The 19,074-nt window shown below is 34.0% G+C and overlaps 1 protein-coding gene across 1 annotated transcript in view; it reads left to right on the plus strand.

Annotated features, from left to right (window-relative positions):
* LOC126761571 (dynein axonemal heavy chain 3) overlaps nucleotides 1-19,074 on the plus strand; it is a 110,098-nt gene that overhangs the window by 79,593 nt on the left and 11,431 nt on the right. The window contains exons 51-57 of the mRNA XM_050477874.1: nucleotides 5,475-5,685; nucleotides 6,743-6,877; nucleotides 10,846-11,018; nucleotides 12,240-12,407; nucleotides 13,284-13,706; nucleotides 16,013-16,149; nucleotides 18,274-18,448. Of these exons, the coding sequence (XP_050333831.1) occupies nucleotides 5,475-5,685; nucleotides 6,743-6,877; nucleotides 10,846-11,018; nucleotides 12,240-12,407; nucleotides 13,284-13,706; nucleotides 16,013-16,149; nucleotides 18,274-18,448 (1,422 nt within the window). The remainder of the gene's footprint in view (nucleotides 1-5,474; nucleotides 5,686-6,742; nucleotides 6,878-10,845; nucleotides 11,019-12,239; nucleotides 12,408-13,283; nucleotides 13,707-16,012; nucleotides 16,150-18,273; nucleotides 18,449-19,074) is intronic.

Raw genomic sequence — 19,074 nt, forward strand, 5'->3', positions numbered from 1 at the left:
AGATTGTCTTTGTTCCAAACAGTGTTTAAATGGAATCGGATATGAAGACAGGAAAGCTAATTTTGATTATATTTGGAATTTAGCAAGTTTCGAAAAACAGAATATGTTTCTGTATGGTTTGATCAGAAAACAATCAATAAACAAGTAAGGAAGGGCTAAGTTCGGGTGTCACCGAACATTTTATAATCTCGCATGATAAAGTGATAATCGAGATTTCATTATCCGTCATTTACATATTTTTCAAATACCGTATTTGTGTAAAGTTTTATTCCGCTATCATCATTGGTTCCTGCTGTATACAGAGAAGGCATCAGATGGAATTCAAAATAGCGTTATATTGGAAGAATGCGTGGTTGTGAACCGATTTCAATCATATTTCGTACATGTCATCAGGGTGTTAAGAAAATATTATATACCGAATTTTATTGAAATCGGTAGAGTAGTTCCTGAGATATGGTTTTTGGTCCACAAGTGGGCGAGGCCACGCTCATTTTCAATTTTTAAAAAAAACCTGGGTGCAGCTTCCTTCTGCCATTTTTTCCGTAAAATTTAGTGTTTCTGACGTTTTTTTTTAGTCGGTTAACGCACTTTTAGTGATTTTCAACATAACCTTTGTATGGGAGGTGGGCGTGGTTATTATCCGATTTCTTCCATTTTTAAACTGTATATGGAAATGCCTGAAGGAAACGACTCTGTAGAGTTTGGTTGACATAGCTATAGTAATTTCCGAGATATGTACAAAAAACTTAGTAGGAGGCGGGGCCACGCCCACTTTTCCAAAAAAATTACGTCCAAATATGCCCCTCTCTAATGCGATCCTTTGTGCCAAATTTCACTTTAATATCTTTATTTATGGCTTATTTATGACACTTTATAGGTTTTCGGTTTCCGCCATTTTGTGGGCGTGGCAGTGGGCCGATTTTGCCCCTCTTCGAACTTAACCTTCTTATGGAGCCAAGAAATACGTGTACCAAGTTTCATCATGATATCTCAGTTTTTACTCAACTTACGGACGGACAGACGGGCGGACTGGACAGACGGACGGACAGAGAGACATCCGGATTTTAACTCTACTCGTCACCCTGATCACTTTGTTATATATAACCCTATATCTGACTCTTTTAGTTTTAGGACTTACAAACAACCGTTATGTGAACAAAACTATAATACTCTCTTTAGCAACTTTGTTGCGAGAGTATAAAAAAAACGCTGCAGAAATCACAAAGGATATATGAGAAAATGGAGTCTTAAGTTTCATCTATATGTATGTATGAGTTCGGAAGTTTCTGTTTGCAAAACTTTTTTTTTTTGATACTTTCAAAATATCTAACGGAAGATTAAGCCGTGATTAAATTCTGAAACACCTGGAATGGATGGTCGTTTCAAAATGGCTAGTTCATCTAGAAAACCAGATGAAGAAAATATTAAAGTAGTACGAGATCATATTCTGATCGCGATCACATCACACTTCAGGTCGAAAGTATCTACATATGTAAGTGCTGACTTAGATATTCGAAAAATGTATGGGCTATATGTGGAAAAATGTGACCAAAATAATACATCATGTGTAAAGGAGTGGACTTATAGAAAAATATTTAATACTGAGTTCAACCTAAATTTTCATACTCCTAGTAAAGACACGTGCCAAAAGTGTGATTTGAAAATACTAAAAATTGAAGCATCAAGTAATGAAGACGAGAAGTTGCATCTTATGGAAATTCATGATTCACATCTTAAAAGTGCCGAACAGGCTAGAAAAAGTTTAACAGATGACATACAAAAACCAAAAGATAACCCGAGTGAAATTACGGATTCACATTTGACCTACAGAAAGAGCTTCCTTATCCAAAACTTTCTGTTTCGATAGCTTACTATAAGCGCAACATGTATGTATACAACTTAGGGTTTCATAATTTCCACAATGGAAATGACAAAATGTATGCATGGGATGAAACAATCGCCTCAAGAGAATCACAGGAAGTTGAAACAATTGATCATAAATTTATGGTATCCGGCCATTCTTTTTTGCCATTTGAATTCAAAGTATTAGACCTCTCACCTAAAAAAGGAAGACCTAGAATATACGGAAATATTGATTTACTTCCATTATACACAACCATCAGACCAATAACAAAAGAAAAACGTAATGATATGATGGATCTACTACCCTATATTCCACCAATTTTTCAAAAACACTTTATTTCCCTAAATACTAATGAATAATTTACTTAGTCACAATGAAATGAGTTTGAATAAAATGTTAATTACTAATAAAATTGTTTCATTGGTGGTATAAGTCATTTATAAAGTCATGCAGTTAATTTTGAAAGTGGTACAAGTCATTTAAACATTTTCTTTTAAAAATGGCTATAAATTTCACAATCATAATAAATACTTGTTTGTTGGGACTACTTTACTGTCGAAAAATCATAATACATAATGCAAGAATATTTTTTAATCCTTTAAAATGCAAAACTCTAAATATCTCGAAACAAAAAAAATATGACTTATACCACTTTCAAAATCATGGGCACAATTGCGAAAGTCTAAAAAAATTATGAAAAATACTTGTAGAAGGGAGTATAAGCGGGGGGAATAAGCAGATAAGGAATAGCAAGAATTCACACAACTTGAACGAGAGACATGAGTCTCTAAACAGTGAGCGGGAAAATTGTGAAAGACCGTGTTCACACTACGACTCTTTCTGTCGCTCAAATCGGTTTTTATATGCGAGATGATGACGAGAAAAAACAAAGAAACCGTGACGTTCATGCCATTGTGTTCATGTTCGTAACAGTTTGCTGCTATACGAGTATCCCATAATTTTAATTTTGATTTTATTTTCATGATCGCAATAGCGTTTCAAATGAATGAATCATATTCTGAAATTCGAATTTTATTATACATACATATATATATTTTTTGGATATAATATGTAAATATGTATGCAAATATGCATAATATAATAAAACTATTTTAGAAAAGATGAATAAGGAATAAAATTATCAGCACAAACAATATTTTTTTTTTGATTATGTATGAATGAAAATGCAGAAATTTTCCGACTCAAGTCCACCAGAAGATAATTTGTTGATCATGTGCGTCCTTGTCTGAACGTAGTCTCACGAATACAGCTTCTAAGCACTGGTTACTACTTCTTATCAACTAAAAATAAATACTAAAACAATTTTTCGTTTTTGAAATTTCACTTTTCGGCCATCCTAGTATCCATGGACGGCACTTTTAATACATAGATGCATTATTTAATAGATAAAAATATGCTCAGAAATTTAATCAAATAAGTCTTTTCACTCACCACGCTAACAGCACTGCACACCCTCCTTCCCTCTGGCATAAATATTTACCGGAAATCATTATAATTTTCTGGTAAAGTGCTCACAACAATCCTTGATATGTACATACTGCAAATTGTATATTAATTATTTTCCAAACTATCTGCGTAGAATATTTGAATATATCAATCAGCTGAAGAATGCTTTTGTAATTAGTGGAATATTTGCACTGTTTGGGCTAAAATTAGGGAAATTATGTTGATTTTACTGGTTAAGCGGTTAACCGGTTAACCGTGATGTGACAGTCGCATTATAAAAGCGGCGTTTACTTAATGAACTGTTATTATGCGTCATGTCATATATATATATATAATTGCCTGTTGGAAATTTATAACTTTGAGAATAAAGTCTTCAAATATGAGCCATCGCAAAAGAAAGCTTTAAAAGTATTTTTACTGTTATATGGCTTATCAAATTAAGTAAATTTTCTAGATCTGTATATTCTATTCTGTTTTCAATTAAATTCAAACCATTGATTATCAAAAGTTAGATTACAGTATATTCATCACATCAATTCCTACTGGACACTTATGGGTTGAAACAGGAATGCATATTTATTATTAATGTCAAGCAATAAACAATTAAAATAATAATTTCATATCACCAGTTTTTATCTAAAAATGCACTATAAAATGTGTGGCTGTACGAGTTGGTGTGCGTGTACAGTTTGGAGCAGTATACTTGAAGCATACAATGTACTTTGTTAGTTTTTTGATATTTTTACTATTTTATTTCAGGCGAAATATTTTTATACCCTGAACAGGATATATTAGCTTTGTCACGAAGTTTGTAACACCCAGAAGGAAGTGTCGGAGACCCTATAAAGTACTATATATGTATATATAAATGATCAGTATGTTGAGCAGAGTCGATTTAGCCATGTCCGTCTGTCTGTCGTCCGTCTGTATATATACGAACTAGTCTCTCAGTTTTTAAGATTTCGTTTTGAAATTTTGCAAACGTCATTTTCTCTTCAAGAAGCTGCTCACTTGGACCACTATAACATATAGCTGCCATATAAACTGAACGATCGGAATCAAGTTCTTGTAAGGAAAACTTTCACATTTGACAATGAATCTTCACGAAATTTGGTGTAGATTATTTTCTAAGGCAACAATGTAAGCCGAATCTAACGTTTTTTCTTGTTTAAAAATTTATTTGAATTAGCATCAAAATAAAAATATAAATCGAAATATTTTAACAATTAAGTCCACAAATATATTGATCGGAAGCCGTTGTTTGATTCTGGACCTAAATCTAAAGTAAGCCACTATTTTCTCAAAAAAGATTTTACGTACCTTCTGATCATATTTCACCATTTCACCCGGACTGACGTATTTTAATACAAATTTATATTACCGCTGTCAAAATAGGCTTCTGAACCAAAACTAACCTGCCAACACTTGCTATAAAGACTAATTGACGTATGGAGACATGAGCAAAAACAAAGGTAAATTATATAAAAAAAGCTTTTTATTGGACTAGACCGGGTGACATTTGATTGGATGATATATTACACGACAACAATTCAATATTGTTTTACATTTTTAAAAAATCAGAATTTTGTAGCTTCTGCCGTGTGCGTGAAACCATTATCCTCATTTTCTTTCTTACGCAATTCAATTAACTTCGACCTGGCCCTAAGCTATATACTGCTAAATAACCGCACACAACTATAAATATATGTATCTCATGTAGTATTTACGGCATAAAACAATTGGCAAAAATAGTTTTGGCATCAAAATACGAAAATAGCAAATGAAACTGCAAAGCGCCAAATAAGTGCGCTGATTAATAATGCCAAAGCATAGACACGCCGAATAGTCATGCATAGCTTTACAGAAATGTGGCAGACAGTTGGTGATTTAAAGCGGAATTCATATGCAATTGATAAGTGCGCTGTAATTACCGCCCGCAACAACAAAACAAATGGGAAGTCGGCGCCATTGCAAACCTTTCATATTTCCGCGAATCCATAAATTACTATCTGATTGAAACTTTGTATTGTGTTGAAAAATATTTTGCACAACAGTATCATTTGCAAATTAGCAAAATATTGCTATGTGTATGTACATATGTATATGTGTGTGTTTGAAACTAATGTATGCTTTTTCATTACAGTATCGCGCGCAGATTTTGGAGGATTGGAATGCGTTGTGTGTGCGCAAAAAAATTCCTTGTTCGGAGAAGTTCTCACTGGCCAGCACACTGGGAAATCCCATGCAGATACGCGCCTGGTCATTAGCCGGTCTGCCGGCTGATAACTTTTCTGTGGAGAATGGCATTATTGTGGCCAACTCGAATCGATATCCGCTAATGATAGATCCACAAGGTGATTTCTATTGATTTGCTGCGGCTAATTGAAGTTGTTCATACTTCCAGTTTGTGTATTTATATTTTTGTGAATGGATTATGCGCAATTATTCTGTATTTATAGGTAGTAATGGCCAATTTTGTTTTGATGAATTTAAGGTAGAAAGTATTTGAATATCTGCATTTGTGATGACATGAATGAAATATCGATAGTATGAATATTCGGTTGGCATTGGTCCCTACGATTGTTCAGATATCCAAATATGCGATTAATAACAGAAAGACTTCTGGGATTATGATTGTTAATCTCACTCCAGAAAAATTTTTTAATTTAAATGTCATATAGAAAATGTATTTATGAAGAAATGTCTAGGAGAAAAATGTATAATTCAATATGAATAACATCATCATCAGAACTATTGAGTAATAGTGCGGACGGATTAAATTAGTTATAAGCTTTGAAAGTCTTCCAGTTCTTTTAGAGCTATAACAAGTGCGGATAGTTCCGTATGGAGACTTTGAGTCCAGATAAAGTGGTTTATTTATACCCTGCTATATTAAGTTTGCCACGAAGTTTGTAAGTAATAAATATATCTAAAATATATGTAAATCTAAATGACCAGCGCGACGAGCTAATTTAGCCATGTCCATCCGTCTGTTACTCTGTCTGCTTATACGTAAGCTAGTCGCTCAGTTTTTCAGACAATCAACCAGAAAATGGGCACACCTATTTTTCCCCAAAAAGCCGCTATACAAACTGGACGATGGGAATCAAATTTTTATACTATATAAATAACTTTTTTATTTGTTAAAGGTGTTTTAGCTTCGCTGAGGCCAAGTTAACGTTTTTCCTTGTTGAGTTATTACTTGAAGTGGAAATGCGAAAATTTCTACAACATTAATCAAATGCCGTATAACTTAATTAGAATTTCAGAAAAATTAAGAGGAAATAATTTTTTATACCTTCTAAATCGGCATAATTTACAATAAGATAGAGACTAAGTTTAAGATTTTGGAATCTAACACAATTATTTTCTATTATCTTACCTGCTTTTCCATATCTTATGTTATTCCAGTCCAAGCCAACAAATGGATTAAGAATATGGAAAAGGATAATTATCTGCGCGTAATCAAGCAAAGCGATCCCAATTACATGCAAATACTTGAGCTTTCCGTAACATATGGCAATCCTGTGCTGATTGAAAATGTTGGTAAGTAAGGTTTTACGAGTTAAGGAGAACTTAATCTTAACTGTGTATGTATTTAAATATGTGACTATATATATCGGAGAAAGAAAAAAAAATATATGATTATTATTATTTAATTAAAACATGTAGGAGGTGAGGTCAACTGTACCAACCCTAGAAAAAAAAATTCTTGAGAATTTGTACATATTTTTACATATTTTCTAATTGTATTACATTTCTTGTAGTTTCTTTTTTTATTGCGGAAGTATATGTACATATATTTGACACTTTATTATTGGGAAAGTAAAACTGTTAAAAATTTCGGGAGCCTAGTCGTTTCCTTCCTTAAAAACAATATACCCATCATGTATAAAATCACAATAAATATATATTTATATATGTATATAATATATAGAAGTACATGTACCGTTTTCTTAGAAATACCTAACACTTATTCCGACCGTTTTTTTGGTTTTGGTCAAAACTCGGAAATTCGAATTGGCTAAGATTAATGACGCAATGAAATCAGCCAGAAATAATAAACGAGTGACGTCGGTACAAATCCAATTAAAAGCACATAACAACAGAGTAACATGCGCGCAGATACGGTATATGTTCATACATATGTACATACACACGCTGATGACTTCTCAGAAACACTTAAGCTGAGTGCTCTTCAATTGAATGGATTTTTGGGGTTTTGAACATGCAGACAGTTACTTGGCGAAACATTTATGCGCCGATACTTAACTGCATATATGTATGTGTGTATGTATGTATATTGGTGTGTGTAAGTACTCACATGTTATAAATATAAAATCAACAAACGCATCAACTCAAGTTCATGGTGATTTGCGATTTTTATGTGTTTCGTACGACAACAAATTACTTGTCAAGCCGAACCGTATCAAATGATTTGAACATTTTTCAAACACAGTTCCGTATGCGGAATATGTGTACATATATACATATGTATTTGGCCACGTGTCAGTGGGCAGCAGATGATTGGAACATTTTTGATTTTTCATCGTGTTTATTTTCCGAGATTACGACAGCAATAAAGAACTTGACGACGAAGTCTAGTTCGTAGGAAGAACGAGCACGAAGAAGTTGATCAATTATAGGCATGTGTTCTGTTTTGGGTTTGTTTAATAAATGAGTAACGCACCGACATGTGTGGTAGAGGCTGGTTTTGTAAGCTTAGTTTGTTAAAATGATAGTTAGTCACTTAACCCCAAAAATATGCGCAATTTAAAGAGAACGGATGTAGGTGAATATTATTCAAAAGCTATTAGACCATACCATAGCAAGCTGATAAAAATTCGATGTAGATTCTTTCCGATAAAAAAATTTTTAACTTGATTCATAATCTCAAATTTAGTTTTTCACCTGGTATTCAACACATATTTTTAAAGTCGCATAGTTGAATTTTTGAATAGTTGAAACATGTTAAGCTCATATTTCGCTTTTGATTCGTAATGTCATGCCCAGCACTGTGCTAAATCATCGGCACCGTCTAATACCTCAAACACTTTTTGTAGGTAAAATATTTTTTTCCAATCAAAACCAGTTTCTTCACTTGCAGACTATGGACATTACGATGGTGGCTGCATATTTTTTGGATTGGTTAATTACTTTTTACGATTTTTTTTTTATTTTTATTTTAGTTGTTTTACAAAATCAATTGATGAGAATGAAGCAATACAACGTTACTTTAAAGTTAGTGCCAAATTAGAAAAGAAGGGATGCGCTGCCGCATGGCATAGTAACGTTGAAATTGCTGACCGATTGGAAGCTAACCACTTTTTGCACCAAAGATGTTACTCAAAAACCAGCACATACACGAGTTTCAAGCTATTTTGTATAAAAAAAAAAGTTGAAAATCGAGTATATTTAAGCATGCCCGTCTCTCTGTATACACGCGAACTAGTCACACAGGTTTCGAAATATCGACATGAAATTTTGTACCCTTCCTTTTCTTCCCAAGAAGCTGCCTTTTCATAAAAGATCTTCTTTCCTTAATCGCCATAAGAAGTGCACCTTTAAAGTTGCTTTCTTTCATTCGTATGTATGCCATGAATCACCATTGCATGTGGAAAAATTACGGTTTGGTGCGGTTTATGGGGCAGCGTTGTCATTGGGCCTACTTTTTCCGTGACCGAATACCGATAACCGAATATTTCTGACCCGAATTGGATGATATGGACAACGGCGGCGCCACAAGCCACACAGCGAATGTCACAATCGATTTATTGGTTTGGCCGCCTCGGTCGTGCGATTTGACGCCGTTAGACTATTTCCTGTGAGCCTACGTCAAGTCTATGCCAACAAGCCAGCGACGATTGACGAACTTCGTACGAATATCGAACTTGAAATTGCAGCAGTATCGGGCGATTTATGCTTGAAAACCGTCGAAAATTGGGTTCTGCGTCTGGACTCTGCAATCGTGTCCGTGGTGACAGGAATAAAGAATTTCATTGATATCCTGAACCGATTTTGTTTTACTAAAAAAAACTTTTGTAGCGCTCTTATTAAAAAACCCTCTACTATGTGTATAATCCGGCTTTAGTAATGAACTTTACATAAAATATTGTAGTAATATCACACCAACATTTACAAAGTTTAAAAAAATTTAATAATATTTATTGATTTGCTCTTTTTTAATGAAAAAAGGTAATTTAAAACATTTTTAATTCGTGGAATTTGAAAGTGCTTAATTACAAACGCTTTATGTGGTTTTTCTATTAATAGAATTTTAATAACCGCATATCCTAATGAAAGTGTGCAAACAATGTTTGATTTTGTATTTCAAGGGACGTTTTATTAAATTAAATCAATATGTCAAACGTGTTAACAGTAAAAGTTGGCGTCAATAAATCACGAAATATTCACACACAACTGTACAAACATACATGTGTTCATAAGTCAAAAGCGTTCATGTAAAAAATGAAAATATGTGCGAGCACACAAAACACATTAATTCGCATATACATACATATACTCGAATACATAGGAACATATATGTATGCGGATATAAAGTTCATATATATAAGTAGATATATGTATATACATACATGTTTACATTTACGAGCAGCATTTTTTTGGATTTCCCATCCAATTAACGTTTCAATTACATTTTCAATTATCGTTTTCAATGTTACAGCTGCTTGATGAATTACGATCCATTTATTCCATACGAAGGTATATGTCAATGTTTGTTGTAGAACTCGACAAAAATTATAAACTAACTTTACGCATATTCTATAAATAAAAAACCGACCATCATTTTATATTGGAAGCGTCGGCAAATCAAACAATTGCACCGAACGCTGCTTAATTTCAAGTCAGCTGATTATCAAGTAGGAATTTATGGCAAAGACGTATTGGATAAATTTTACCATATATTACATATATGGAAGGAATCATTTTAACAATTTAACAGATATTCAATCAGTCGTCATGATTTAGAAATGCTTTCAAAATAGGTTATCACTAATCACTAGGAGGGGTAGGAGGAATATGCAGAAGTAAAGAGTGCGGAAGTTGGCTATTATCGGAAAATATAACTTTTCAAGTTCGTTGTAAAAAATTTTGATAACTTTTCGTAGAAATTTTCAGACAACTCTAACAGGTATTAGCCAACTTAAACGAACTGAAATTATACGTATCCTACACAAGTGAATGGCGAAATTCTTTTACTTTAGCAATATTTCGGGTATTTATCATGCAAATTTCTCTTTGATATTTAATTAAAAAATGGTAAAAAACATGTTCCAATAAATTTCAAAAAAACTTGGTTTGTATAAGTATAAAATTTAATGTAAAACAGAGACCACTCTGATTCCTATTTAATTAGCTGCATATGCGAAGTAGAACGCTGCAGGCATCCAGAATAAAAGCCAAACAAATATATCCACTCTAAGCTCCATCCTTGCTTGGTGTTTAGCAGAATTTCTAAATTAAAAATTGCATTTTTAATAAATTGATTGCAGGTGAAAGCTTAGATTCCAATTTGACGCCAATACTGGAGAAGAACGTAATTAAGCACAAAGGCGGTCTATTTATTAAAAGCGGTGAAACGATGCTGGAGTATAATCCCAACTTTCGTCTATACATAACAACCTGTTTGCGTAATCCGCACTACTCACCGGAAATAATGGTTATGGTAAGTGAAAGCTGAAGTGCGCGACCGAACAAAATAAAGTTTGTGGTCAAATTTACAGTGATTTATTGATTTAACACTGGGAAGAGAGGATTTTATATTTGAAAAATGTTATGAACTAGCATATTTCTTCTATTAACAAGGAAAATAAAGAGTCAAAAAACAAAATATACTTATACATATTCGATTATGAAATTTTGTTTGAAATTCTACTGAAACCTGTCATAAACTTGCTAATGCAGGGATAGACTCTTCTATGGAAGTTCGGCAAAAATATGTTTTTCTTACCAGTGTTAGCTTCATATACATAAGTATATTGTATCACCTTGCAATCGTAAATCCCTGGCGTAGATATTAAGAAGCCATACTATATTGGGGCAAATCTTAGACATAGCACGTAAAGAATGGCTAAGTTCAGGGGCAACGCAACAGTTTATTCTCTTGCAATTTGCAAGAATCAAAACCAGAGAAATACCTTAAGGTTTAAAAGGTCAACTAGAGGATCGGAATCAAAGCAATTTTATATGTACATATACTAATACCTATACACTTATCGATATATTCGACAAAAAAATTCATTATACATATGAAGTATATGGGAGATGGCATAGTATCGACCTGATTTTATCTATTTTTGCCAATACCACGTAGTATTTCATATGAAGTATGAAGTAAAGTCAACCGGATAGTCGAAAATCCTGATAATAGTTGTACGGGACATATGTAGGTCAAGTTTTCGCCCAATTTTATCCATTTTAGGCATAAAGATATTTTGTTATGAGCAAAACAAGCTCACCCGTTTTCATTGAGATAACTCACATTTGACGAATTTATGCGATAAAAAGTCACTCGAAAGTTCGAAAATCTTTATATCAGGTATATGCGGCTCAGGAAAGTATAAATCCGATGCAACCCATATCTGATACACAGAGATGCTATTATCTGGAAAATATGCTCTCTGAATATCAATTGTACATCCCACACATTGACCGATATTTTCAGTCAAAAGTCAACTAGAGATACTGTGGTCCATATATTCGGTGTCCAGAAGCTTGAACAATTTCCACGCCAGCCGCGGGCTTAGGCCTACCTATGTATATATATTTGTTGATTAAAATTAACGATAATAACTTGATTTCTTGCTTTCTTTAAATTCTTATACATTTTAGACAACAAGCTCTATATTTCTGGCTTGTTCTTACAATCCTTGTACATATTTTATAGGTTGCGGTTTTGAATTTCATGATAACGGAACAAGGCTTACGCGAGCAGCTACTAGCTAACACCGTGGCACGTGAACGACCCGATTTGCAGGAGAAAAAAGAACAACTGATTGTTGAGTCAGCGAAAAATCGTGACGCATTATACACAATCGAATCAAAGATTCTAGAGGTGAGTATATTTATATGGCCATTTTATAAAGATTTTCGAAACATACATATGTACATATGTTTTTTTAATTTTGTATACGGTATAAATAAAGAGTATTCTGAAGGCATTTCACTTCAGAAAGGATTGCCAGTTATGAAATGAAACAAATTTTCAAAATTTGTCCTATAACTAATGAATGGCTCTAGCATAGGTATATCTTTATACATAAGGCAAGCGAAATATATTGGAATATAAACAGGGACAATTAATATATATACGATACTGGTAAAGGATGTTAGAATTAAATATTGATTCAAGAGGCCTTAATTAGCGTTCGAGAACGAAGCAAGCCAATCACAATGAAAAGAAGCACGTCCTTTTAAGGAAATGATTAAATAAACGAAAAAATATTAAAAATTAAAATTTAATACAGTTTTTATTTGTATTTATGGGACTTGTCAGAACTGAAATAAGCATCCACCAAAAAAATAATGCCCGGTTATAACCGCTGATAACCGAAACTTTCAATTTACAAGCCATATAGGCAGATAGTGTGTACTCCGTCCCACACAGCCATTCGACAATTCCACTACATTGCTTTGCTAAGCTCAAGTTTACCAATCCATCTATCAGCAAAACATACCAAACAAGCATCTTTGCTAATACTGACATGTATAATGCGGATATACGTAACTGTAATGGCTGGTACTTAAAATATATCCCCAAACTGCTCAGACTGAGGCTAGGCCAGCGATTTGCTACATGCTTACTTAATACATATGTACTTACTTTATATATGCTTTATGTATACAAGTATGTAAGCATGTGCTTGTATTTAACCTCAACTTAACCAAACTCAATTCAGCGCAAACACTCTCTACCTTACTTAACCCGTAGGTATTATCCTCGTCGGAGGGCAACGTGCTGGAGGATGAGAATGCCATCAACATACTGTCATCGAGTAAAATACTATCGGAGGAAATACAGGAGAAGCAAGTAATCGCTGTGGCCACTGAAACGGAAATTGACGCCGCACGCCAACAATACGTACCGGTGGCCAAACATTCCGCCATACTCTTCTTCGGCATCAGCGAATTGGCAAACATCGATCCGATGTATCAATACTCGTTGGCCTGGTTTCTCAATCTATTCGTAAATGCTATATTGAAGGCGCCGAAATCGAATGTGCTCGAAGAGCGTTTAGAGCATTTGAATTATTACTTTACGAAATCAATTTATCAAAATGTTTGCCGATCGCTTTTCGAGAAGGATAAGCTTGTCATCTCTTTGGTCATGTGCCTGGGTATATTGGTATCGCGGGTGAGTTGATGCCTAAACTGCGTGGTTAGCGTTAGTTAAGGAGCAAATTGCATTAAATTCACATACATATGTATATGTATTCACGATTATTTAGCTTCTGAAAGATATTTGTCATTGAGTGAACGAAGTTGAGGCACAAGAATTCGTAATGAAATAACTAGTCGTGTATTTGTTGTTTCTAAATGCCTTTGCGTAATGGTTGTCTAAGTTTTTTGTAATAAGCGCATCTAAATGCTCTAGGCAGGTTTACAGTGGGCTCCAAGAAAAGGTGAAGAGCAAAACACATTTTTATATGCAGAAGACTAAAATTTTTTCAAAAATTTTTCTTGTTTATCATTATATTATATTTTAAACAAGTTTGAAGCACTATCTTGATTTTTTTGTATGAAACTATAGTATTTTCCACCATCGACCAAAGTGGGATCCTAGCGCAACCACTTAAATTCTACGCAAATATAGAAAAATGCTATCTTATTCAATTATCGAGTGACAAGGTCTCTTAAAATATGTATATCGTACTGTAACAGTACAGCGTGAGAACACTGTAATTAGACTTGTACAAACAAAATTAAATCGATATCCATTAATATTTTTAGGGTTACTGGTTTCTGTAAGACTTCACTCCGCTTACCCCAGATAGTCAAACTATTCAGTTTTCTCAACAAAAGTTCTCTAAACATTTTATATTGAAAATAAGTGAGCTGCATAGATCCCCAATCCAAATTTGACCATTCTCGACTTCTGTTTTTGAGAGCTCAAGGAAACATTGGCGCTGGAAACATCATTTTTCATAGTTATGAATGAAACCTTCAAAAAGCGTTTTTATTGAAGATAAAATAAAAAATTGAAGAAATGGCGGCGTTTTAGGTAAAATTCCAAAATTTTGGTTGTGCCCCTCATCAGATCAAAAAATTGCTAGATCATTTAATGGAGAACTGTATAGATGTTGATGTTAATCGGCTCTTTTTTCTCTAAGAAATTTCTGTAGCAAATTCGAAACATACATAGTTTTTTGAGAAAAACGCGTTAATACTTATAAATAAACTGATAGAGTTGATTAAATGTGCGAGCACACTTAGAAAGAAAAGAAAGACTATACGAAAGATATATTCGAAAAGAAAAATGATTAATTCAAAATATGTTACAAAGTACGACCTACTTAAAAAAACTTTTTCATAGCGAGTCATCAAGGATATTTCTAGCATAGGCAAAACACTTTTTAAAAATACTTCGTTTATTTGAGAGGTTTTGTACTAAATATCTTCACTCTAATACCGAATATGATCACTTTTGTTTCAGTTTGCAATTGAAAATATTAAAAATACAAATTTTTTTCTTAGTAAATATAATTTTTTAAGTAGTTAAAGAAATAACGTTCAAGAAATCCTCGCGCACTGCACAGCTAAAGAAACAACGGTAAGTTAAGATGCTGCAATGCCTTCCGTGCAACACTTAGTCACTTCTTATTAAAATTTTTTCTTACGACTTTTCCTCTCTGTTCAGTGAGCACTTTAATATATTTTAACTTTTGTTTCGTTTTTCCGACACAAATCTTCTGTCTACTTCACCATTTTGCCGTTGTGCACTCGCATTATTTGCCTAGTCGGCTTTTGACGCCATTGCCATCTTAATGTTGATTAATTTTTCATTTAATCCCATTTAATTTGCATGAACGAACATAAAACTGCAATCATCTAAATGGAACTTACCATTTGCTAATTTCCAACTTCATTCACTCTGCTATATGTACTATATCTGATAGTTTGCATGTATGTGTGTGTGTGTGCAGTGGCAACTCTGACCGTTACAAACGATGAGGCAGTTGTACCGGGAATATTCGCCATCAGTACTGCCACTGTTCGGCGGACAAACGATCGGATGCAAATGCTGCTGGCTCCTAGCTGCTAATACCTTGCCTACCGCCTAATATCCACTTACTTACGCTACTATGAGCATAACAACAACAACAGTTGCACACAAAATAAACTACAACTATCGCAATGATAACAACTAAAATGCCAACAATGCCATTAAACATTCCTTTATGGTGCACAATAACTAAAATAGAACTACTGACTACACTCATACACATACACAAACACACACACATACACAACCCGCACTAAGTAAGCAACTAGTTTTAAGCGATTGTAAAATGCAAAAATTGCAATTCTATTACTTATTTCTATTGGTGTTGGTGTTGGCGATGCTCCTTTGCTGCTGCTGCTGATGACTACACATCCACCCAAACACATTTGCGCTTGCCGTTGATGCTGCGGATATACCGAATAACCAACAATAAACAGGGCAAAATAAATAAATCGCATTTGTTGTTCTTCTTGACTGGAGGCGTTGGCTTGCAAGCGGTGCCGCCTAATCCGGACAATAGTTGGCTACCGGAAAAGGCTTGGACACAAATATTTCGCGCGAGCGATCTGGAAGGGTAAGTTGATAATGAATAAAGAAGTGGTAAGCAAAACCCTTCGCGGCCGAACAGTATAAACTGCTTGAATACGTTTTGAGTTTTTTTTTTTTACATTTTTCAAGAAGTGCTTTAAGATATTTTTATTAGATTATAACTATAATAATATAATTTTCTATAGTTTCCATATTACAATATGTAATTATTTGGAATTTCCAAAAACACAATATACTTAGCGTTATTCTAAACGGATTTTTAGTCCATAGGAAGTATTAGCTTATTTTAAGTTAGGTTAAGTGGTCCTAACAGTCGTCCGCTCCGCTATGTTACCACGAGCTCATATAAAATTAATCTTAAAGACCCTCATGAATCGACAAAGCGCAAATTTGTTCATTTGTATGACTGCCGAGATGTTTCAACGTTATCGATCTCGTACGTCGCGCATAAACTGGTCGGCCATCCACCGCTAAGCACACGAAGTCGATAGGTCTAGTGCAACAACTCAAGATGAAAACGAAAATCCAATTATTTCTTTGCTTTGCCGTTTCTAGGAATTCCGCCCAGACACCCAAACGAGTCTGATATTGAAATATGCTGCTGCTATGTACATATATCTAGTGAGGATAGAACTTTGAGTGCACAGTTTGCAATCTCAAGAAGTATTGACATATTGAATACTCACCTTCCTGAAAGCAGCTGCACTTTAGAGCAGTAAGTCTACTGCTACCTTAACAGTGGCCACTTCTGTCTGCTATAACCATTTTAAAGTTGAACAAAGTTTAATCCCTGGATTACTAACCTCCTTTAAGACAACACCGAAAAACTAACAACAATAACTCTGTTAGAAGTAGGAACGTTTGCATTTCTTACGCGTAAAAGGATGCACTAAGAGCAACAAATATTCGCGAATACTGAGGTTTAGCGTAAGAAAACACTCGGCATTGTAAATGTTTTAAGCTAATGGAATATGCCATCACTTTCATTACTCAAGTGAGCCACTTAAACGAACGCATTGCCTAGGCAACGAGCAAAACAATACCAACATAATTCCCCAAAAGGCTTTTGTACTTTTTAAGCTGCACAACCTTCGAGTTTTTCGCTCGTCTTGCTAATTTGCGCCGAGGTTAGCATAAATCGAGGCATCTGAAACCCAACGCAAATCAACTCAACGTGGTCGAACTCGAACTGACACGGTTCGTTCACGGCCATCAATTAGCGAAATGCGCGCTTAATCGCACTTCATTTGTTCCCAAAGAGGCTTCATATTTTATTTCCAATTAATTGCATTTGCCGTACATTAAGAATTAATGCCAATTTCAGCAACAAAGTAAGCCGAAAGAGAGTTGATTGTGGCATTATTCAAAATCATATTTTAATATTTCCTAATTTATTCTGCGCTTTTATAAACTTCGCTTTGATGTAATGATCCGCCAAAAACAATTGAAATCACAATTTATAAACGCGCAATGCTTCCTCTCATTTGCAATGAGCATTTTTGTTGTTGTTTTGCAGAAAATTTTCAAGGAAATTGATGTTGCACTTAAAACTGAAGTTTATTCGAATTTTTGTTTTCATTCATTCACTTGTTCCTTAAGATTAAACTTGAAATATTGAAATAATTTTTATTGACATGGGAGAGTGCATCTTTAATTGAATGTATAAAATTAAGGAGGTTAGATTAATAAATTGAATTGTTGTTCTGCTTTTGAAGTACCTATAGGACAATTTTGTCATATTGAACAAATAAAAACATACTTTCAATAGACCTCTGAACATACTTCCAGAAATTATTTCGAGACACTTAGAGTTCGGAGTTATAATAATATTCAAGTTCTTTTAAGTTTTCCAATAAATAATATCCTAAACCAATAATAAATCCAACTTCAAGGGCTTAAGCATTATTTAACTTTAATTTTGACGTATTCGCATGTTATCTACTCCGACATAAAAGGTACCTAATCGTATTTTTTCAGAGGAAAAAGCGTTCATTTGATATCAACCCATTTGTCCACTTTTTAAAGTCATTTAAGTATATTCCATAATCATACCAAGTAGTCTTGCAAGCTTATATAAACCTACGAACTCCTTTTACACATACAGAGGTCTTTACGTATTTTTATGTGCTCCACTTTTCTATCTTACTAGTCTCAAAGACTTCTACAAGCAATTCACAAAGGATATTCATCTATGGAAGAAATACTACGACTTATCATCGCCCGAGGAGTATCCGCTACCAAAGCCATACGATACAGTGGAGGAAATGCTATACTTAATTATATTGAAATCTTTGCGACCGGACAAAGTTGTGCCCGCAGTGAGGGTAAGTACACAACAACAAATATGTAGATTCATAAGGGTTCCTACAATACAAGGCAAACAAGAGCGTTTGTGAAATTAGAAAAAAGGAAAGTATGTATTAAAAAACATAACTAAGCTTGAACATAATCAAATGACACAGCACAATATCGTACAAAGTAGAAATTCTAAAAATGCAAAAATCATATGCACTGATAAACATACAATGTATTGTATGCATGTGTTATATAGTATGTTCTACTCACTTTCAAGCCATACAACTTGCCCGCGGGAATTCGCTTTCAAAGTGCCGAGTCAAGTAGTGAACGAACAATGACTCAAACATTTTTGGAACTCATCATTATCGGCAAAAACGCCCTGAACCTATCACAAATCTCTTTACATATTTTATTTCTACCGTACAACTGATGCAGCTGACATTCGGTAGGATATTCAATCATACTGCAGGAGTCCAGATCGGGCAGTGTATAGTTAGAACTGCTTGGACTGCTTGGATATAATACTAAGAGAAGGAAAATATCTGGCAATGTATAAAGCAGTAGCTGGTAACTTGAATCATAATCATACTTATTTCTTTTTATACAAAAGACTCCGTAAATAGTTTGTAGGATTTCTGGAAAGTCTCAAGTT

Source organism: Bactrocera neohumeralis, chromosome 6, assembly GCF_024586455.1.
Source record: "Bactrocera neohumeralis isolate Rockhampton chromosome 6, APGP_CSIRO_Bneo_wtdbg2-racon-allhic-juicebox.fasta_v2, whole genome shotgun sequence".
Classification (NCBI taxonomy): domain Eukaryota; kingdom Metazoa; phylum Arthropoda; class Insecta; order Diptera; family Tephritidae; genus Bactrocera; species Bactrocera neohumeralis.